This window comes from Microplitis mediator, chromosome 6 (assembly GCF_029852145.1).
Source record: "Microplitis mediator isolate UGA2020A chromosome 6, iyMicMedi2.1, whole genome shotgun sequence".
Lineage (NCBI taxonomy): Eukaryota > Metazoa > Arthropoda > Insecta > Hymenoptera > Braconidae > Microplitis > Microplitis mediator.
Window position 1 is genome coordinate 5,619,196 of NC_079974.1, and position 21,456 is coordinate 5,640,651.

General features: G+C 30.1%; 2 protein-coding genes across 3 annotated transcripts in view; one reads left to right on the forward strand and one right to left on the reverse strand.

The window, feature by feature from the left end:
* LOC130669319 (chitin synthase chs-2) overlaps positions 1-4,081 on the forward strand; it is a 33,334-nt gene extending 29,253 nt beyond the window's left edge. For both annotated transcript variants that reach the window (XM_057472126.1, XM_057472127.1), the window contains 3 exons: positions 1,584-1,751; positions 1,817-2,045; positions 3,521-4,081. In XM_057472126.1, coding sequence (XP_057328109.1) covers positions 1,584-1,751; positions 1,817-2,045; positions 3,521-3,837 — 714 coding nt within the window. In that variant the 3' untranslated portion in view covers positions 3,838-4,081. The remainder of the gene's footprint in view (positions 1-1,583; positions 1,752-1,816; positions 2,046-3,520) is intronic.
* Positions 4,082-8,796: 4,715 nt separating this feature from the next.
* Positions 8,797-20,610, reverse strand: LOC130669538 (minor histocompatibility antigen H13). Its single transcript, XM_057472491.1, has 5 exons — positions 20,377-20,610; positions 20,122-20,232; positions 19,966-20,048; positions 15,789-15,963; positions 8,797-14,785 (listed from the first exon to the last, which is right to left on the reverse strand). Exons 1-5 carry the CDS (start codon positions 20,566-20,568, stop codon positions 14,132-14,134), a joined length of 1,215 nt encoding a protein of 404 aa, XP_057328474.1. The 5' UTR covers positions 20,569-20,610; the 3' UTR covers positions 8,797-14,131.
* Positions 20,611-21,456: the final 846 nt, after the last annotated feature.

Below are 21,456 nucleotides of genomic sequence, written 5' to 3' on the forward strand. Positions count from 1 at the left end.
AAATTTCTGAAAGTTTTCTATTCCTTTAATTTTTTGAGTTCATGTATGTAAAATAAGGATAAAAAATGTATTTTTATTGGCTAACTCTAGGCCGATTTTTGTACATATTTTAAATGTAATTTAAATATATTCAAAATATATCTTAGAAAATATAAGAAATACACGTTTAAAAATTTAAAAAATTATACTAACAATATATTTCAAAAATATTATTATGAAAATATAAAAAATATATTGTTGATTTAACCAACAACATAAGAAAAATAATATAACAAAATTATATATTTTCTATGTATTTGAAATATATTTTTTTTTATATTTTCGTACATGTATTTTTTTAAATATTCTAAGATATAGGGGGAGGTAAGGGATAACGGGGTACCCCCAAAATTTCATAAAAAAAAATTTAATTTTTAAATGTTTTTTAAACATTCCAACATATAATTTTTGTAAATATAATCGAGCATTATTTTGAATTTTTTTTGTTTAACTTTTCCGGGATTCATTCGGAATTTTTACTCTTAATATATCCAGAGGATACACGTAATACACTTCGGTTCCACTCTAGATTCGCTCTGGTTAAACTGTGGTTCCACTCTAAAGTACACTTTGGATTCGTTCCGGAAACTTTCTGGTTTTACTCTGGAAACACTTGTTTCATTCTGGACTTACATTGGATTTTCTCGGAATTCGCTCTAGATTCACTCTGAATTTATACTCTTGAATTACTCTGACTACACTCTGGGAACACTTTGGCTATGCTCCGGTTTCAGTCTGGTTTCACTCTTTAAAAAGGGCACAAAACCACTCTGGAAACACGCTGGACTCAGTATGGTTCCATTCTGACTCTGCACTGAAAAAAATAATCGCTAGCTGCTAGCGATTATTTTTTTCAGTGTGGTTTCATAGTAGTTCCAGAGTAGTTTTGAGGTCGCAAGGGATACCCTTATAACAATCTTGTTCAAGGCTCGAGCAAGCCTTGTCTCAAGTTCGATAGACAATATAGTGTCTTTTCCTACCTATGTGTTTTGCGACAGATACTTGTGGCTAGATTTCAATCGCAAGTCTAGGTAAGCCTTACACAAGAAATTCGTACCAGATTATAACTTCATTCTGGAGGAAGACTATAGTTGAGAATAGTCACGCACGGCTTGCTCAAGATCTGCTCAAGACTCGAAATTGACTTTGAGCAGATGAGCCTTGAGCAGATCTTGAGCAAGTCATGCGCAAGTCTTGATGACGATTTTTTGCTCTATGATCTTGCGCAAGATCCATTCGTAGAAAATGACACTAGTGACCAGGAGTTTTAATCAAGGCACTGGCACGAAAATCGTGCTCAAGCATGTGTTACTTGGTTAATGATGTGATAAATTATGATAACGTACGAGGTGCTACGGTATAAATGAGAAATTAAGCACATAATAGAATGTTCACAAATTGAATAACCTCGTGATGAATGCCTTTACAAATGTATATAAAGTTATATTTTTGGATCATGTGGGTGTTTATAATTTGGGTGTATTTATGAACATATAAGTAAAATTAATTTTTGACAATAATTAACACATAATTTATTATTTCAGGTACATATCACGAAGGAACATTTACAACTTGAACCAATCGGTTTAGTTTTCGTTTTCTTCTTTGCTCTCATTCTGGTTATTCAATTTAGTGCGATGTTGTTCCATCGATTCGGAACACTTGCTCATATTTTAGCCAGCACTTCACTGAGTTGGTACTGTTGTAAACAGGTAATGTGGCGGGAGAAAAATAATTTTTATTGACGTTATTGTAAGTTATTACTTGTATTTTGCAGACTAAAGATCTTTCAGAGGAAGCGTTGCTGTCTAAACATGCGGTAGAAATCGTCAGAGATCTACAAAGGCTTGATGGAATGGAAGGAGATTACGATGAAGGAAGTGGAAATGGCCCTGGTCGAAGAAAAACTATAAGAAACCTCGAAAAAAGTAGAAGAAAACCACAAGCTATAAATACGTTGGATGTTGCATTTCGACAACGATTTTTCAGTATGGTCGAAGAAAATGGTAATTAATAAATTAAAAAAACATTACTGTGAATCCGAAAATCTAAAAGACTGTTTTTTCTATGCTTAAATGTAAATGATATCCACAGTCTGACATTCGAGTAGCGGTAAAACTAGAGATTTCAATGCACCGTAACAGCATTTTGATAGAGGTCAATTTGACATGGAATATGACCCATATTCAGGCTTATATCTGATTATTTAAGACCATATATATAACTTCACATATACACGGAAAAAATCCTGTTCACGGGAAGAAAATTATGGCAGCGGTTCCCATAATTTTGTGAAATTTTTTCCTATACCATCATAGGAATTACGACCATAAATTATGGGAGCGGTTCCTATAATTATAGGAATGATTCCCATAATTATAGGAATAGTTCCTATAATTATGGGAATGATACCCATAACACTATAGGAATGGTTCCTATAATTATAGGAATGGTTCCTATAATTTATAGGAATACTTTCTATAATATTATGGGAATCATTCCTATAATTTATTGGAATGATTCCAATAATTTATAGGAACCATTCCCATAAATTATAGGAACCATTCCCACAATATTATGGGAATGGTTCCTATAATAGTATGGGAACTATTCCAATTGCATTATGGGAATGATTCCCATAATGCAATTGGAATGGTTCGTATACCATTATGGGAATCATTCCTATAATATTATGGGAATGGTTCCCATATTATCATGAAAAAATTAATTTAAAGAAATGTGGTAATCACTTCTACAATACACAGAAATATTATTAAACATAAAAACAAAAATTCAAACATTGAAAAAAAAAATCGTATTTGGCAAAAAAACATTAAAATTTTTAATAAGAATTTTTTGTCAGCACAAAACATTCAAGAAAATTTAAATTTTGGGAAACTTCTACACTATTGTGCAAAAAAAAATTTTATGATATTATAGGGATGGTTCCCATAACATTATGGGAATAGTTCCCATTATATTATAGGAATAGTTCCTATACCACTATGGGAACCATTCCCATAATAGTATGGGAATGATTCCCATACCATTATGGGAATGGTTCCCATAATGATATGGGAATGGTTCCTATAATATTATGGGAACCATTCCTATATCATTATGGGAACCATTCCCATAATGGTATGGGAACTATTCTCATACTATTATGGGGATGATTCCCATAATATATGGGAACCATTCCTATAGTAGTATAGGTACTATTCCCATACAATTATGGGAACCATTCCCATAATGCATAGGAAAACTTCCCATAATTTTTTTTCCGTGTTGTAGCAACAGGATTTTCCTGCGGCTGCAACAGGAGACAGCCATGTTGCAACAACGGTATTAATCCTGTTGCAGCAACAGTAAATTTTTTTCCGTGTAGTAATACATGATTATATATGATCAGAAAAAATAATTTTTTCTGGTATTTTCTAATTATATTATTATATAGTTTGACTTATTTTATTTTTCTTAGGATTACCCCGTAATATGTCAACTCGTCGATCAACAAAAGCATTTAAGGCGTTTGAGGGACGACGTAACAGCATTATGGCTCTTAGAAGGAAATCTCAAATGCAAACTTTGGGAGCAAATAATATTTATGGCGGTGTAGGAAACCCGCTAGGAATACAACCTCGGCCTACTCGTAGTAGCCAAATTTCAGTAAAAGATGTTTTTGCTGATACTGGTCATGTAAATATCGCTTTCGATGTTGGAAATAGTCCACGAAATAGTGTAAAACTTCAACCGATGGGAGAAAATGCATGGCGAGAAAGCAATTCAAAAATTTGAAAAAACCGTGTAACATTTAATTCAGATATTTATAGATAATTTTAAATAATAAGACTTGAAAATAAATTTACCTTGATAATATTTTTCATAACTGTGAACTTTGTTCTACTGTATTTTTAATTTTTATATAAATCGTGTAACAAATTGTTTCATTTTGATTCACCTTGCTATTTATAATCAAAAACTCACCTGGAAACGAATAAAGTTTGAATCGCAGTATTAATATAGTCGAAATAATAATTTATTCATAACCGAAAATGTTATAATTGATTGTATTTTTGTGTTATTAATAACTTTGCTGTTTGGATAATCTCATAGAATCCAATACAGATTTTATAAGAATAAATGAGTTCTATAAGAAGTGCTATAGTTAAGTATAGACCTTGTACATGCAGCTATACGAATATAACAATCTTGTTCAAGGCTTGAGCAAGCCTAGTCTCATGTTCGATAGACGACAGTGTCTTTTCCTATCTATGTGTCTTGCTGCAGATACTTGTAGTGAGATTTCAATAGCAGCCCTATCCAAAAATTCTCATAGAATCTACTCAAATCTTACACAAGAAATTCATAGCAGATTATAACTCAATTCTAGAGGAAGACTAGAGTTGAAAATAGTTGCGCAAGGCTTGCTCAAATATGAAACGGCTATAATAGAAATATTATTGAAATGTCTTCCGGCGTAACTTACAAGAGTACAGTTTTAACAACGACGATTTTGAACATATTACCAAGTTAATCAACAGACAGGACAATTGTTGATTGGGTCTGTTGATTAATTTGGTAATATGTTCAAAATCGTCGTTGTTAAAACTGTACTCTTGTAAGTTTCGCCGGAAGACATTTCGGTAATATTTCTATTACAGCCGTTTCATATTTTCGCCGCTATTGATTTTGGTACATTTACAATTATTGATTCTAATTTTGTTCATTCTGGTAGATCTATTGTTTAAGTCAGTTCATGCCCACCCGGGTAAAAAAATTATAGATAAAAAATGGCCCTATATAATTATATATAACTATACAATAGGATGCTTCGTTTGAGATGACTATTTTTTTAACTTCCCGCTAAGAAAATTGTAAATTTTCAAAAATTCGGGAAGTTATTGGTTTCGGTCCGATTTACGAAAATCGAATTTCCATCAGATGTCGACGTTTCGAGGTCCTAGGAAGCTATCCTGACTAATTTCACGATGATGTCCGAGTGTATGTATGTGTGTACGTACGTACGTATGTATGTAAATATTCATAACTCTTGAACGGATGAACCAATTTTGATCGTTGAGGTGTCATTCGATGCGGCTTGTTAATGTCTTGAAGCCGAAAAAATTTAAACTTAATCGGTAGGGTGCGTTCAGAGATATTTTAAAAATAAAATTTTTTCGAAAATGTTTTATTTGGATAACTTTTAATTTGCTCGATGGATTTATTCCAAAATCTAATCAGCTCTAAAACTCTATAAGCCGCGTCGAATGCCACTTCAACCATCAAAATCAGTTCATTCGGTCAAGAGAAACCGTTGACGAAAGAATTCACAAAAATATTTTTTTTTGGTTTTTTCGAAATTTCTCAAAAACGACTCGATAAATCGATTTCAAAATTTGATCAGCTTTAGAACTTGATAAAACACGTCGATTGCCGCCTCAACCATCAAAATCGGTTAATTCGTTCGCGAGATATCGTGGGAGAAAGAAATGCTAAAAAATGGTTTTTTACAAAACAATGGCATACAAAAGTATTTGCGAGCTCGAAGAGCTCGAAAATGTATTCACAATAATGTTTTCGAGCTCAACGAGCTCGAAAACAGCGGGAAGTTTTGGGGCTGGCCCGCAGGGTCAACTGACAGACCGATTTTTTTTTCCAAGTCCCATGTCAAAATATCATTGTACACACTGAAAAAAAAAAATCCCCCCAAAGATGAGCTCTTAATTTTAATTTTAAGTACTCGCTAAATGAATTTAAAATTTTCCCATTTGATTAACACGTAAATTTTAATTTTATTTTTTCAATTATCTATAGCTTAACGGCATTTCAAGATATTTGATCGACCATAGGTTGAAATCACAGAGGAATCGTTCCTCTTTGAATGTGCTTGTAGCTAATTTATGTTTTGTAACCGACCTCATCGGTAAAAAATCTCAAAGCCAATTTTTTCTCAAATTCCATGGTTTCTTTTATTTTACTTACAAACCATTAACTTTACGACAAAATTATACAGGACTTTTTTTGTAGAGAATTTTCTTTCCTACAAAAGAAGTCATGTAACCCATTACTGTAGAGCTAGTAGTTTTCGAGATAAATCCAATTAAACATCTCAAAATTTTTAAAAATCGCTGTTTTATCCAAGATTTTAGTACCTTTTGATAAAATTATGGTCGAAGAAATATATAACATATCCTGGTTAATATATCATCAAATATATGTCATGTAAAACGAAACTGTCTCCTACTACATTTCCTCCGTCTTTTCTTCACTTAATCCAATCGCCTCTGTTTGACCATCGGAAGCTTTTTTAATTACTTTCTCTCTCAGTACAAAGATAATTGTTTCATACTTTTTATATTTACATATGAATGTGTAATAAGTATTTTTATATTTTGTTCTTATACATTATTTGTGTTTTCAGCAATGATTTTACCAAAAAGTACTAAAATCTTGGATAAAACAGCGATTTTTAAAATTTTGAGATGTTTAATTGGATTTATCTCGAAAACTACTAGCTCTACAGTAATTGCTTACATAACTTCTTTTGTCGGAAATAAAATTCTTTACAAAAAAAGTCCTGTACAATTTAGTCGTAAAGTTAATGGTTTGTAAGTAAAATAAAAGAAACCATGAAATTTGAGAAAAAATTGGCTTTGAGATTTTTTACCGATGAGGTCGGTTACAAAACATAAATTAGCTACAAGCACTTTCAAAGAGGAACGATTCCTCTGTGATTTCCACCTATGGTCGATCAAATATCTTGAAATGCCGTTAAGCTATAGATAATTGAAAAAATAAAATTAAAATTTACGTGTTAATCAAATGGGAAAATTTTAAATCCATTTAGCGAGTACTTAAAATTAAAATTAAGAGCTCATCTTTGGTGAGAATTTTTTTTTCAATGCGTACAATGATATTTTGACATGGGACTTGGAAAAAAAAAATAGTCATCTCAAACGAAGCACCCTAATATACAATTATATATAATTATTTCTATAAGAATAAAAAAAAATAAAAAATTCGGGGGTGTGCAGGATTTGGACCTTGAACCTCGCGCTCGAAAGTTTAACTCGTTGACCTAAGAAATTGACTTGAAAAGTAAATTTCGTATAAACTTCAAGTAATAAAAATCCATATATCATTTCATAGGTTTTCATATATTTATTGTAGCTAAATTTTATGCAATTAGATATAATTTCATAAAACTTCAAATAATTTTATAAAATTTTAGAAAATCATTATCTTATGACTGAATTTAACTGTACATTTAATGTGCTACGTGCAATCACGCTAGCGGTCACCCCATGAACGCAAAACTCAAAGTTATTTTGTGTAATGAATTCATGCTTTATGTTTTTTTGTATACAAACTTCTTTTTTTTTTGTATTTTGAATTATTTCTTTATACTTTCTTATTTATTCTGATATTCAATTGTAAGCAAATTATGGAGCATCATATTTCTTGAGCTCAAAAATATCCTTCTCGATGCGGAAAAAATAACATCAATAAACCTTTTATACACGGAAAGAAAATTATGGAAAGTTTTGCTATGCATTATGGGACTAGTTCCCATAATGGTATATGAATTGTACCCATACTACTATAGGGATGGTTCCCATAATAGTATGAGAATAGTTCCCATACCATTATGGGAACCATTCCCATAATATTATGGGAACTATTCCCATATTATTATGGGAATCATTCCAATGGTATGGGAATCGCTCCCATACTATTATGGGAACCATTCCTATAATATTATGGGAATAGTTCCCATACTATTATGGGAACCATTCTTGTAATGTTATGGGAATTGTTCCTATAATTTTTGGGAATGATTCCTATAAAATATAGGGTTCATTCCTATATAATATGGGAATGATTCCCATAATATTATAGGAACAAATCCTATAAATTATAGGAACCATTCCTATAGTGTTATGGCTAGCATTCTCATCATTATAGGAACTGTTCCTATAATTATGAGAAACATTCCTATAATTATGAGAAACATTCCTATAATTATAGGAACTGCTCCCATATTTTATGGTTCTAATTCCTATGTTGGTATAGGAAAAAAAATTTATAGAATTATGGGAAACGCTGGCATAATTTTCTTTCCGTGTAGTAAATTAATTGAATAAACAATTGTAAAAATGAGGTCAAGTGCTTATGAGGCCTGCATTGTTTTGACAGATCATTTTGATTAATAGGGGAGGAGGGGGCAAAGTGGGCTCCTCAAAATTTTCTATACGTCAATAAATTCGGACGGATAATAAGCTTATTGAAATTTCTCATGTAATGAGGGCTAAAATAGACCATCATTAAATATAATTTATTAAGAAAGTTAAAGATAATAAAATTACGTTTTAAAGTTATATCGCAGCAAACTATTAAAATGATTTTTTATATCATTAAAATACAATTGTTTTAGAGTAATTTGCAATTATCACACCTGTAAAGAATAAAAAATATTAAATCCGAAAGTATTTGGAGAGCCCACTTTGCCCCAAATTTTTGATTTTTCAATTTTAATGGACGCAGCATAATGGAGTAAAAATAAGTATCAAGGGTCTAAAAAGAAGTAAACGCGTAAAAAAAATTAATGATAATATAATTATTTTCCATAAGGGGCCCACTTTGCCCCCCTCTCCTATAAAAATTCACAAGTGTGAGACTATTTATGATAAGAGTAAATGAACATTTATAGTTATAATAAAATTTATGGACATTTAAGTTTATTTTGACAGTATATTAAATTATTTTCATATAAGTCGTTATTATATTTTTCATATTATTTGAATTTATTACAAATTTTTTATATAAGATCAGGACGAAGCTGGTTTTATTGGAACAAGTATTCCACACTATGAGGAAGATAAATAAAATTTTTGTGCGACAAATCTTTTTACAATTTTGAGTCCTGTTTTGCATCATTCAATCGTTCGAAGATTAATTAAATTATGAAATATTTAGTGTTTAATTTTTTTTTTAGTAAATTATTGATAGATCTATAAATGAATTAATAAAACTTAATACATTTCTATCTAATTTTCATACATGACATATATGACTTTCATTTCATTTGTTTTATAAGTAAATTATCGATAATTTTTTCTACTTTGTCTTTACTAATGATCACTAAAATTTATTTTATTTAATAATGCCGCCTTCATATAAATAAAAAGATACTGAACTAGATAAGTAAAACTGGAATTTACCTAAATAAGTTGAGGATGTTCTTATAGTCACCATCATTATCTAATAAAATTTACGCAATAATTTTTTCATGATCAGCATCAAAACTTTAAGTTTCAGTGGCTCTACAGCCAGTCAAAACAAGCCGATGTCAGTCCAATGCCGCCAATTATTAGCAAACGCGTCGATTGTGAATGCCTGCAGTCAGCGGGCAAAAAAAAAGGTGTTTTGTTGTTCCTTGGGAAGAAACAAATAATGTTTTTGCCTGCTGACTGAGGGCAGTTTTGACTTTGTGATTAAGTTTTATAAAGATGAGAGTAAATAGTATTTATAGTTTCTGCTTAAGAGGGGTCTGAACTTTTTTCTCTATCACACTCAAGTCGATGAACGGTACTATCCTTGTTGTTCTTGCGCAGTAAATAGAAACTTTGTACACCCTAGCAGATCCGAATTACGGTAAATTACCGTAGTTTACTAAAAATTACCGAAATTTACGGTAGTCGGAATAATTACCGTAATTTACCGGAAAATTACGGTATATTGCCGCGAATTACCGTAAATTGCGGCCGTAAATTACCGTAATACAGCGGCCAGTTAGGTAATAGCCGTATTTTACGGCAAATTTACGGTAAAATTGCAGCAATTCACCGTAAAATTACGACTTTTCTACCGCAATTTAAAGTATTCAGAAAAATTACACTAAAATACGACGTTTTACCGTAAATTACCTAAAATAGGCATTTTACCGTTATTGCGGTAACTTAAGATATTCTGCCGTAAGTTACGGCAAGTTACCGTAATTTGCGGTAGATCACCGTAAGTTACCGTTATTTGCGGTAAATTATGGTAGTTTACCGTAAAATGCGGTAATTTACCGTAATTCGGATCCACTACACTGTAAAAAATCCGGAGTGAAATTAAATCCGAATTCACTCCGCCACTCGGAGTTCCGGAGTTTTGAAAAAAATCACTCCGCATGCAGAGTGAATTGGGAGTTTTTTTTAGCGGAGTGACGCGGATTTTATTTCACTCCCAATTCACTCCGGTCTGGAGTTTTAATACTTAAATAAATTTATATTAAACTGCTAAACAATGTGTGCGTGTGTGCAAATGTGTACGTGTGTGCAAATGTGGGCGTGTGTGTACAAATATGTGCGTGTGTGCAAATGTGTGCGTGCGTGTGTGCGAGTGCGCGTATGTGCGTATGTGTGTGCATATCAGCTGATCAATAATGTAATACGCGAATTATTACTTCGATTTTATTGAGTGGAGTTATATTTTATTAATAATATTTTCAAAGCTCCGTCCCGGAGTGAATTTCACTCTGGAGGGATTAAATTAATAAAAAATTATCTACTCCGCGAAAACTCCCCTGCGGAGTAAATTTCACTCCGAGGGGAGTGAATAATTAAAAATTCATTCACTCCGCATTCACTCCGGATTTAATCCGCATTCACTCCGCGAATTTTTTACAGTGTAGGGCACGTTTTTCTCTTAAACAAATGAATATTTTTAAAAAATGAAAACGTAGATTGCTAGAATTTTCATTTTTCCTTTTGGCTATCGTTCCGATCGGGCCACGTGCCAGTTGATTGCTAGATTATATATAGACCCTCTTTAATTATAAATTGCAAATTACAATTTACGTTTACGCTAATAGTTGATCACACCATTAGCTTCAAATTAACTCGTTTATGACTGACTGTTGACACTGAAATTTTAAGTTCCAATGCAGATAATTATAAAAAAAAATTGTGTGATGCAGAATGAAACACGATTTCAGACTACGGGTCATATTAGCAAACTTCGGCCAGGTCTGAAATCGTTTAATTTCGTCTCCTGTTTAAAATATACTATAAATTTCATTTTGCTTACTTTTATGATCGCGAAATTATGATTAGCCGGTCATAAGGTAGATGTTCCAATTATTGGAACAGCACACAGTGAAAAATATTGTGTATATGTTAAAAACGGATTGTGTTAAATTTTTCGTATTGAATCAACACATTAGGCTGTTTCTTTAAAATTTTAAATCGATCTAGTATTTAACACTTTAAAAGTGTTCCCTAGAAGAAAAATTCAAATTATCAACATTGATTAAGTGTTATTGTGGTCCCAGTAAGAGAATTGACCTCGGAAATTTCCGAACATTTATGAACTGCATGTGTGCGAAAAGTGGGAGAACGTTTAACACATAAAACATCCAGAGTGGGAGTAAAAACCGACGACACCCGGTCCAACCTCTTGTTGGGATGACAATATTTTAAAATTAACATAAAATTTATGTTAAGAATTCAATCGATAGTCACGGAAGAATTGTTAGAGTTAAGAAAGTGGAATCGACATTTCATAAATATTAATTTAACTTAAAAATTTTCTTTATTAATATATTAAATTTGCCATTTATTATAAGCTGGAATGTTCATCATACCAATCATAAAGATTTAGTAACAATTTCGAATTATTGTATGTACGGTAAAAATTATTTTTTCGCTTATTAAAAATGTTTTTTTTTTTCTTTAAAGAAATGAACTGATTTATTATTTAGGACTGGTATGAAACCTTGCGTGACTTTTTTTTATATCTTGATTCTAATAAAAACATTGTATGCACAGAAAAAAAATTCTCGACTGAAAGTAAATATTCTTGATTCAAGAAACTTTTTTTGGAAACCTAAATTTTCTAAGATAAAGTGGAAATCTTTTCCGACCAAGACGAATTTTTTTTAACCAAGAAAATTCTCTTGGCTCAAGAAAATCTTGACTTGGTTCTCGAAAACGTTTGTCTTCCAGGATATTTTCTTGACTCAAGATAACTTTTTTTTGGTTCCGTAACAAATTGCCCTCGGACAAAATAACCTCGACAAAATAACCCCGACAAAATAACCTCGTAACAAAATAACCTGATAAAAAATAACCTGAAAAAAATAACCTGATAAAAAATAACCTGAACGGAACCGTCACTTATTATCCGAAGGCAAAATATCCGCGATGAAATATTCGAATACATTTTATCCGATACACAAAATATCCCTGGACTAAATACTCGATAGATAAAATATCCACGACAAAATATCTTATAATATAAATATACTTTTTATATGAATAGTACGGTACCTTTTTATCAAAAATAGCACATAAAATTTGAGTGTGTGATATTAAAAATAGATCAACAGATATGCTTGAAATCGTACTGTGCCCTTTTTTCACAGATTTTAGGTGGGTATTATTCTGGAAATAGGTTCACATATGCTTGGAATGGTACGGTACCCGCTTATCGAAAATCATTTATTATTTTTTCATTTAAAATATGTTTTTCTGAATAATATTTATCAACAGGATATTTTGTCACGAATTTTTGTCTCTTGAATATTTAGTCCGGGGATATTTTGTCTATCGGATAATTTGTATTTGGATATTTTGTCGGGGATATTTTATCCGTGAACTACAAATTGTGCTACCAACCTGAACAACAAGAACCTTCAAGTACGAATTTTATCGTTAAAGATTTATGTGAATTTTTTCAGGTTATTGTTGTTCAGGTTATTTTATAACAAAGTTATTTTTTTTCAGGTTATTTTGTTCTAGGTTATTTTGTCGAGGTTATTTTGTCCGAGGGTAACCGATCACGGCACCTTTTTTTTCTGTGTACTATCAAAAAAAAAGTTCAATACTAAATAATTGTGGATTGTTACTATTTTTAATGACCTTAAAGTAATATATAAATTATATTTACTAAATAAACATAACATAAAAATGAAATGTAAAAGTTAATATTATTTTGTGCTATTACTGACATTTAAAAAGTGTAGAATTCACTTCTCGCATTACCCGTAATGTGTTGTAATTTCAACACACAGATTATGTTAATTTTTACACAATATTTTTTACAGTGCACCAATTATAGTCACTTTTATTTTTCTTCCGTTTATATAATTTTTCTGTAAACAGGAATTCTCGGCGCAAAAAATTTTAACTTGCCCCAGAAAAATTTTGAATTGCTCTACGAAATTTTTTGCATTATGAATTGAAAACAAAAATTTTGTCTTCATTTCGTAATGAAAAATTTTTCTTGCGCCAAGAAATACTTTTTTTTCGTTGTTCTTTTTTGTAAAAGTAATGAAACGTTCTTGTACTTATAACTTTTTTTTTTTTTAAATAAGTACTCGCCCGAAAAATAAATTTTAATTCACAACATAATGATTGAATAAAAAGCATTGGTGAATGTTTAAAATTCATAGTATAATTTAATAATTTTATCGTTGAGATGGAAAATTTTTTTTTTATTTAATTAGTATTTAATAAAATAAATAAATTATTATGTTTTCACATATTTTTTTGTGTCAATAATTAAGATATTTACCTTGTAAAATGTTTTAATTATTAATATTCGTTTTTTAAAGTAGCTTGATAAATATATCAATTTAATAATAAAATTTATTAATGATAGGTTACGAAAATATTAAAAATTGTTGTATTACAAAAATTATTATTGGTGTAAATGAAAAATTAATTAATTTTTTCTTCAAGAAAATAAAAGATATTTGACTTATAGTCCAAATTAACTGTCACTTTATAAAAAATATTTTCAAATATAAAAGAATTACAAATCTGGTGATTTCAGAGCATGAATGGATTGTGGATTTTTTTTCTATTTTTATGTCAGAATAAGTTTAATAGTTTTTTTTTATTTTTATAAATCACGATGATTAATGACTAGTGTTTCACAAGCCATAAAAAAACGCGAAAATATTCATGTGAAATCAAACATATTAAATATATTAATTAAATTGGGAATGATTTTGCTCTGGTTACGCATAAAAAATCAACGAAACAAATTTTTACCTAATTCTCGAAATAGATTTTTTATACAAATTGAATATACTAAATATTTATTGATCTTTTTTCATATAAATTTGATTATCGTTTTCTTCGGATGCCTTAACGGTACTTTTTCCTTTTCTTTTCGATTTATCTAGTAAATTCGAGCTCTCAATTGGTTGTGTTACAATTTCCTTATCATTTGTTGCATTAGATGGATGATCTTCATACAGAAAAAGTGTTTTTATATCTCCTTTAATTAATGCCACCAATAAAGGAGTTCCTAAACAGGCAGGTACCAAATATAAAAGCGCAGGTTGTGCGTGATTGAATAAATGCATGATTAACATTGTTGTGAGTAATCCCATAAAATATGCAAAGAAAGTTGAGTAGAAGTATGTGTTAGATCTTCGACTCAAGCTATGGTCAAATCTGAGCAGTAGTGCAATAAAAATACCCGGGACAACAATGTCACCTAAGCCTAACATGGCAAAGTTTTTAGCACCAAATCCTTGCTCTAACATATCTTGAGGAAAAACAAGTTTAATAGGAGCTTCGAAGGATTTTGCCACAGTTACCATGACATTTGTGCCAAACACCCAAAAAATGTCGTATACAAAAAGACCGCCGAGAAGAATACATCCAGTCACAATATTATTGAGGTGTAATAGTTCTACTGCATTAATAGCAAACGCTATACCGAAGAGATTGTTTGCAATCCAATGCTGAAAAATTTATTATTCATAATTAGTACTAGGTAAAAATTTTTAATTGTTAAGTACACGGAAAGAATTTTTCGATAAAAATTACTCTCTAATTTCGAGTAATCCTGGGCCGTTGCAAAAAATTGGTATTTTTTGTTTTAAATTTAATATTTTTTGTTTAAATATTAACGTTGCTAGACTAGGTTTTACTCTACTACTGAGTAATTTTTTAAAAGTCTTATATTTAATCGATTATTGTGAATATCTCATCTTAATCTATTAATTTTTACTCCATGCGATTAATTTTTACTCCCCAATATACCATTCTTTTAAACCCATTAACTGTTTGATGAAAAACTACTTATAACTTGAATAAATTTTCTTATCTATGGGAGTAATTTTTACTCCAAACTGCAGAGTAATATTTCAGTAGTCTCCGTTAATCGTCGGTTAATATCGGCTTCAATTAAATGTCTTTTATTTTGCGCGCGACAACTTACATGTTACGCACACAAACGTAAGGCTGGAAAAAAAGACGATCTCTGTATCTCTCTATAACTTAATATTTATTTAAAAAAAAAAAAAATTTGTATTTTTTCATTTTCAACACAATAAGAGTAATATTTTTTTTTTATTCTTTTTCAAAATATTTATTTTAAGTCATATTCTAAGGCAATTAGATGGTTTTTAGATTTTTTATAGAAATTTCATTCTATTAATTGTAATTTTTATTGTAATTCAATATAAATTTTATAAATTGAATAATCAACTTTTTATCATAACCTACGAGTAAAAATTGAATTAGAGAAAATTTATTTAGACATCCGCTAGGGGTAATTTTTACTCGCAATTGTGAGTAAAAATTAATCTGATTGATTTTTACTCACTGAAAGAGTAAAATTTCGTAATTCGAAAGTAAAAAGTCGTAATGGCCCAAGATTACTCGATTTAGAGTAATTTTTAGAATATATAACATGGCAATATTCATACGAAAATTCTTTCCGTGTATGATTGTCCTACTTACTTTTTGAAATAGGTACCACGCTCCAATCATAGAACAGCAGATTAAACATACAATATCATGGAGATTAAATTTGTAATCAATAATGCTCTCAAGTTTATCTCCTTCACCTTCAGTAAATTGAATGTGATATTGTGTTTTTGGTATTGCGGCTGGTACCAAAGACGAGATTATTGGGCTAAAAAATTTCACATAAAAATTAGGATTCAATGGTATGATTTTTTAAATTAATTAATATGCTATCAGGGTATTTTAGTACATATGGGGCATTCCACGCCAAATCAGATGGTTCAAAAAATTGTTTTTTTTTATTTTCTTAATTTTTTAGTACTCCTCAAAAGAGACTTCCGGGTACATTTTGAGATTATTCTGATCAATGGTTAAAAAAATATCGAATTTAAAAAAAAAACCGCTCTTTTTATTCAATTTTAAACATAAAAGATCATAATTAGATCCTGAAAGTACATATTCTTGGAGTGATAAAATTATTGTAAAAATAATGTCAATTCCGATATTATTTAAATTGTTATGACTCCCTTTTACTTGGATAATATTTTTATTATAACACACACAAAATTGATTTTTTTTATTTAAGAGTTTAAAAAAAAAGACAACGAGCTACCATGAAAAATAATGGGAACAGGCGCTAGCTGAAGTGACTTTAATTATTTATATTTTAAATATTGAAAAATTATGTTTTTGTTATAATGAATATTTAATATATTTATCTAAATAATAGTTTTAGTTTATTGAAACTTGGTAAGTACTTCATAACCTAATCATGGTTTGTGTAATTTGAGGGTCAGGAACTAGGCCACTGTGAGGGTCAGAAACTAAGTCTCTGAATGTCAATTTTGAAAACGTCAATTTAAATTATTAATTTAATTCAAATAATTATTTTACACCCATGACTTTATTTGACTTGACAAATCATAAACTAATAGATAGAATTATTATTTTTCTCATTTAATTAAATCTTACATTAATTATTATAGTAAAACCCCAACCGGCATTTTAAAAAGGTCAGAAACTAGGCCCCTTACCTTAAAATATTTCTGGTATTTGAGTATGACTTCAATATGTTTTTAGTATAATTCTAAAAGTATATTCAAATTATACTCATCCATACTACTAATTCAGGTATGTTTTTCAACCATTTATACAAGCTATACTGAGATGAAAAAAAGGAAAGATTTCTCAGATATCGTTAAATTCAACGCGTTTGAGTATATTAGTTGAATAATTTTTTTATGTTTTTTTTTTTTAAAATAAAAAAAATGTACTAATGGATTGAGATTTTAAACGTGTGACCTATTACTTGAGAGTCTCGTGAATTATTCTTGACGCTGTTACAGGTCATAAAATGAACAATGTTGATCTTATGTCTCATTTGTTTTTTTTCTACATGCATTATATTTGTATTAACTATCTATATTGTTATTGCAATAGAATCAAATTAATAATTAATGAATGATAATTGTACGTCTATCAAACATAAACAAAAATATTTCCTTTAGAACTAAAATTTTCTTTTTGAAAAAAAAAAAAAAAAAAAATATATAGAATAAGTAAATAATTAAATCAATAGGTAAATTATTATAAAAATAATTATTTGAAGTATATACTACTAAAAAGATTCGTAATGTAAAATGCTTAATTACACGGAAAAAAATTTTTTGTAACCGCAAGATAAGATAACATACAGAAACAAATTTCTGCCTTAATATACGGATAATGAAGCATTCATTATGACTACAACGTTTTTGTAACGCTAGCAAATCGTTTGTGGCGCCTAGCAATGGTTTGTAACTGCAGCAAAACTGTTATGTTGCAGTAAAAAAAGTGATTTGTTAAAATAACAAAATGAATTTGTAGCACTGACAAAATTTTTGTCCCCACAAGCTAAAATTACTTAGAGTAACAAATGCTTGCTTTGAAATACGATGATATTGATATCATTTGTACTCATAACAAATAGGCTTCTTAATTACGACACAGTTTCATTTGTTATTATAACAAATTGATTTGTTACCGTAAGCTAATCATGTTTGTCAGTATAACAAAATTTTTCGTTATGAGAACGAAACTCTTTTTTTCCGTGTAAGGGAATATTTCATAATTTTTTGTGTATTCAATAAATTTATTTACTTCAAACTTTAAAGAAACATTTTTCCTTTTTCACAGGTAAAAACTTATATAGAGATATTGTCCTCATCCTTTCTGATTTCAGTATAATTTGAATATAAATCGTGCTTGGAATAGATATTTTTGCAGTATTATTCAAGTATGAAAAATTCAAATATATACCCAAAACATGAGATGATTTAAGAATAATCTTGGTATGCATTGGGTATAATTTTTAAAACAAACCGAACTGTTATTCAATTCCTACAATACCGGAAATGAACTCAAAAGAAACTTAAATTTTCATGTACCTGAAGATCGTAACGTTTTTCCCGGAACGAAAATAAAAAACGAAATGAAAAGTAAAAAATCTACTGGATCTCCATTTCTGAATAGTTTCATACGTCAGTCGGAAATTGCAGGCCACCCCCAACTACCCTTTAAATCACCTTTAAAGTCAAATTACATAAATTTTTTTCATTTTCGTTGCGCGAAAAACGTTTCGATTTTCAGGTACATGAATTTTCGGTATAAACAAATTCGCTAGGGTATATAGGAAATTCATATGGGAAAGTAGATCAGGGTGGCCACGAAGCAATGATTTCAAAATTCCCTGATATTTCCCGGTTTTCCAGTAAAGTATATCACACTTTTCCCTGATTTAGAAATTTTATTCGTATCATTTAGATATTCAAAGTTTTTATTATATTTTCATTTTTAATAATTAAATTTAATAATTAAACCATGCGAGAAACCGGAAAAAAATGGCAATAAAATAAATTAATATTGCCTAATTTTGATTATTCGATGTTAAAAATGTATAAGTTAAAATATTTAATAAGAAATTTTATGATTTAAATAAATTCAAAATACACTGGTTACAAAAATTAAGGGATATTAAAAAAATTTCAAATATTTTAGTAATTTTCAACAGTTTGTAACTCGAAGGAAAATGGTCGTACAAAATAAAAACAAAAAGTCAAACTGTAGCTTCAAGTGTCTAGTTTTCTGATCTGGGTCTTTAAATTTTTTTATTTTACATGGTTCTGGAGCAATCAAAAATCAATCATAATTATCGAAAAAATTTATTGAATCTCGAAGACCGTTTTTAAGACGAGCAAAAATTTGGTAAATTTCTTTGTCGATAGTTTTCTTAGGATTACTCCGGAACCGCACATGATAAAAAAATTTAAAGACCAGATCAGAAAACTAAACACTTAAAGCTACAATTTGCCTTCTTTGTTTTTGTCGTATGACCATTTTCCTTCAAGTTACAATCTGTTGAAAATCATTTTAAAATTTGAAATTTTTTTAATATCCCTTAATTTTTATAACTAGTGTATAATTTAAAATTTTTTAAATTTTGAACTCTTACAATTTAATTCCCGGATACTTTTCGAAATTCCCTGACATTTCCATGACATTTCCCGGTTGCATTAAATTCCCTAATAATTCCCGGTTTTCCCGGTTCGTGGCCACCCTGTAGATTCCCGGATTTTCTGGATTTTTGCAGTGTGGATTCCCATGGGAATTTCGCATGTGGAACTTCTTAAAATGAGAAAGATTAGAACTTCGAATGGAACGTTAGTAATTTTGATGGTAAAAAAGAAGTTTTTATGGGCAAATTTAGAGTCAAAAACGGAATTTCTTGGAACATTCTTGGAATTTTTGATGGACGTTTTTTTTTGTTCTATAAAAAATTCAAAAGTAGTGATTTCGGAAAGTTTTTGGAACGCCTTTTTTAGTCCATAAAAAAGTCAAAAGTGATGATTCTGGAACTTTTCAGGAATTTCTATATAAAATTCAAAAAAAGTTCCAAGAACGTCCTTTTTGACTCTAAATTTGCTCATAAAAAATTTTTTTTTACCATCAGAATTACTGACGTTCCAAAAAAGTTCCATTCGAAATTCTAATCTGTCTCATGTTTAGAAGTTCCACATGCGGAATTTTTTTGGAAGGAATTTTTTTACACGGGTATGCTGGATTCCCGCATGGATTTTTGGACAGGATGACAATTGCATACATATCAAAAGCTTAATAATTGTGTTATATTTACCTGGTGAGATGACATAGAGCCAATATTCCAAGAAAGAAAAAATATCCTGTTAATAAGAGATTAATGTACTCTTTGGAAAATATCTGAAAAGGTATTTTTCATATTTACTAAGATTTATAATATTGGTGAGATAAAAAGAATTAAAATAATAATTACTTGGAAAAAAATATACAGCCCAAAAAGAGCAACGCTGGAAATTAAGGGAAACATAGCCGCATCTTTTTGTGACATGGTTTCTGGTTTTTCACCACCAGCTTCAAATGCTTTCTGTTAAATAAGAAATTTTTAAGTAATTTAACGCTAATTATATTTATATATAAATAGCAATAATAAATAAATAAAAAATGAAAATATGCCACGTATGCTCTAAATCGATAGTGAGTAAATACTATGTTAATAAATATACTTAACCTTTTGTTCCTTATGGTGCTTTACAGATCGGTAGCTACCAAAAAAAATAGGCAATATTGCCATGATTATAAGACTGCCATATGCAAGAGCCATTCCTTCAGGGGTTGAAGGGACTCTCGTTGATGTAACATTTGTATTTTCGTCAACACTTCCATTGGATTGCGCCAATACTTCATCTATAACTCCATCCATCTTGAAGTTTTCTAGGCTACTACTGTTATGTTACTAAACACTGCAAAGTAGAGACCACGTATATAAACTCAAGTCTGTTTCTAAGATTCGTTTATAAAAAATTTAATTCTATGAAAATTAAAATCGCAACGATTGTAGTTTAATCTGATTAGTTAAATATCCACCTTTAGGTGAGAAACCTGTGACTGCGCTCCCAAGTGGCCAAATGCTAACTTATTGATGACAAATCAGTATATTAAGTGATAGTAGCCCTAATAGCCACTTTAGTTTGAAATTGACACTAATTTGACATTGAAATTACCGGAAATTTGCTGCCCGGATTTGCCGCCAATTTAACAGCAAAAGTTAGAAAGAAAAATTTGCGGTTAATTTTTGCTCAATTTAGAGGTAAATTTTTATATAAAAATGTCTACAATTTGACGGCAAAGAAATATTTTCAAGTCAAATTAACAATGAATTGATGTCAAAATTTACCTGCCCTGATAGTCAAGTTGGCTGCAACTTGTCAACAATTTACTGCCGCAACCTGTCACCAAGTTGGCCGCAAAAGTTGGCATTTCCTTGAGTTGACGGCAACTTGTCGACAACTTTCAGCTCGTGTAACTGTTGCCGACAACTTGTCTACAAGTTGCTTAAAAACTTGGTGACAGGTTGCAGCAGTGGATTGTCGCCAAGTTTCTGAGCAACTTGAAGCCAACTTGTAGTCAACAGTTACACAAGTTGAAAGTTGTCGACAACTTGTCGTCAAGTTGGTCGCAACTCAGGTACACCAACTTTCTGATCAGAAACTCTGGCTATCAGGGTGAAAATTGACGAAAAATTTTTTCTAGTCAAATTTTGAAGTGAATTTGCATTCTAATTCGGGTAGTAAATTTACGTCAAATTGTA

What these genes read in the sequence shown, in the direction of transcription:
- LOC130669538 (XM_057472491.1), bottom strand. Translation starts at nt 20,568, where the DNA reads ATGGATGGAGTTATAGATGAAGTATTGGCGCAATCCAATGGAAGTGTT. An exon ending in AGCACCATAAGGAACAAAAG is followed by an intron (nt 20,233 to 20,376) that starts GTTAAGTATATT and finishes CTTATTTAACAG; the next exon opens with AAAGCATTTGAAGCTGGTGG. An exon ending in CGTGGTACCTATTTCAAAAA is followed by an intron (nt 14,786 to 15,788) that starts GTAAGTAGGACA and finishes TAAATTTTTCAG; the next exon opens with CATTGGATTGCAAACAATCT.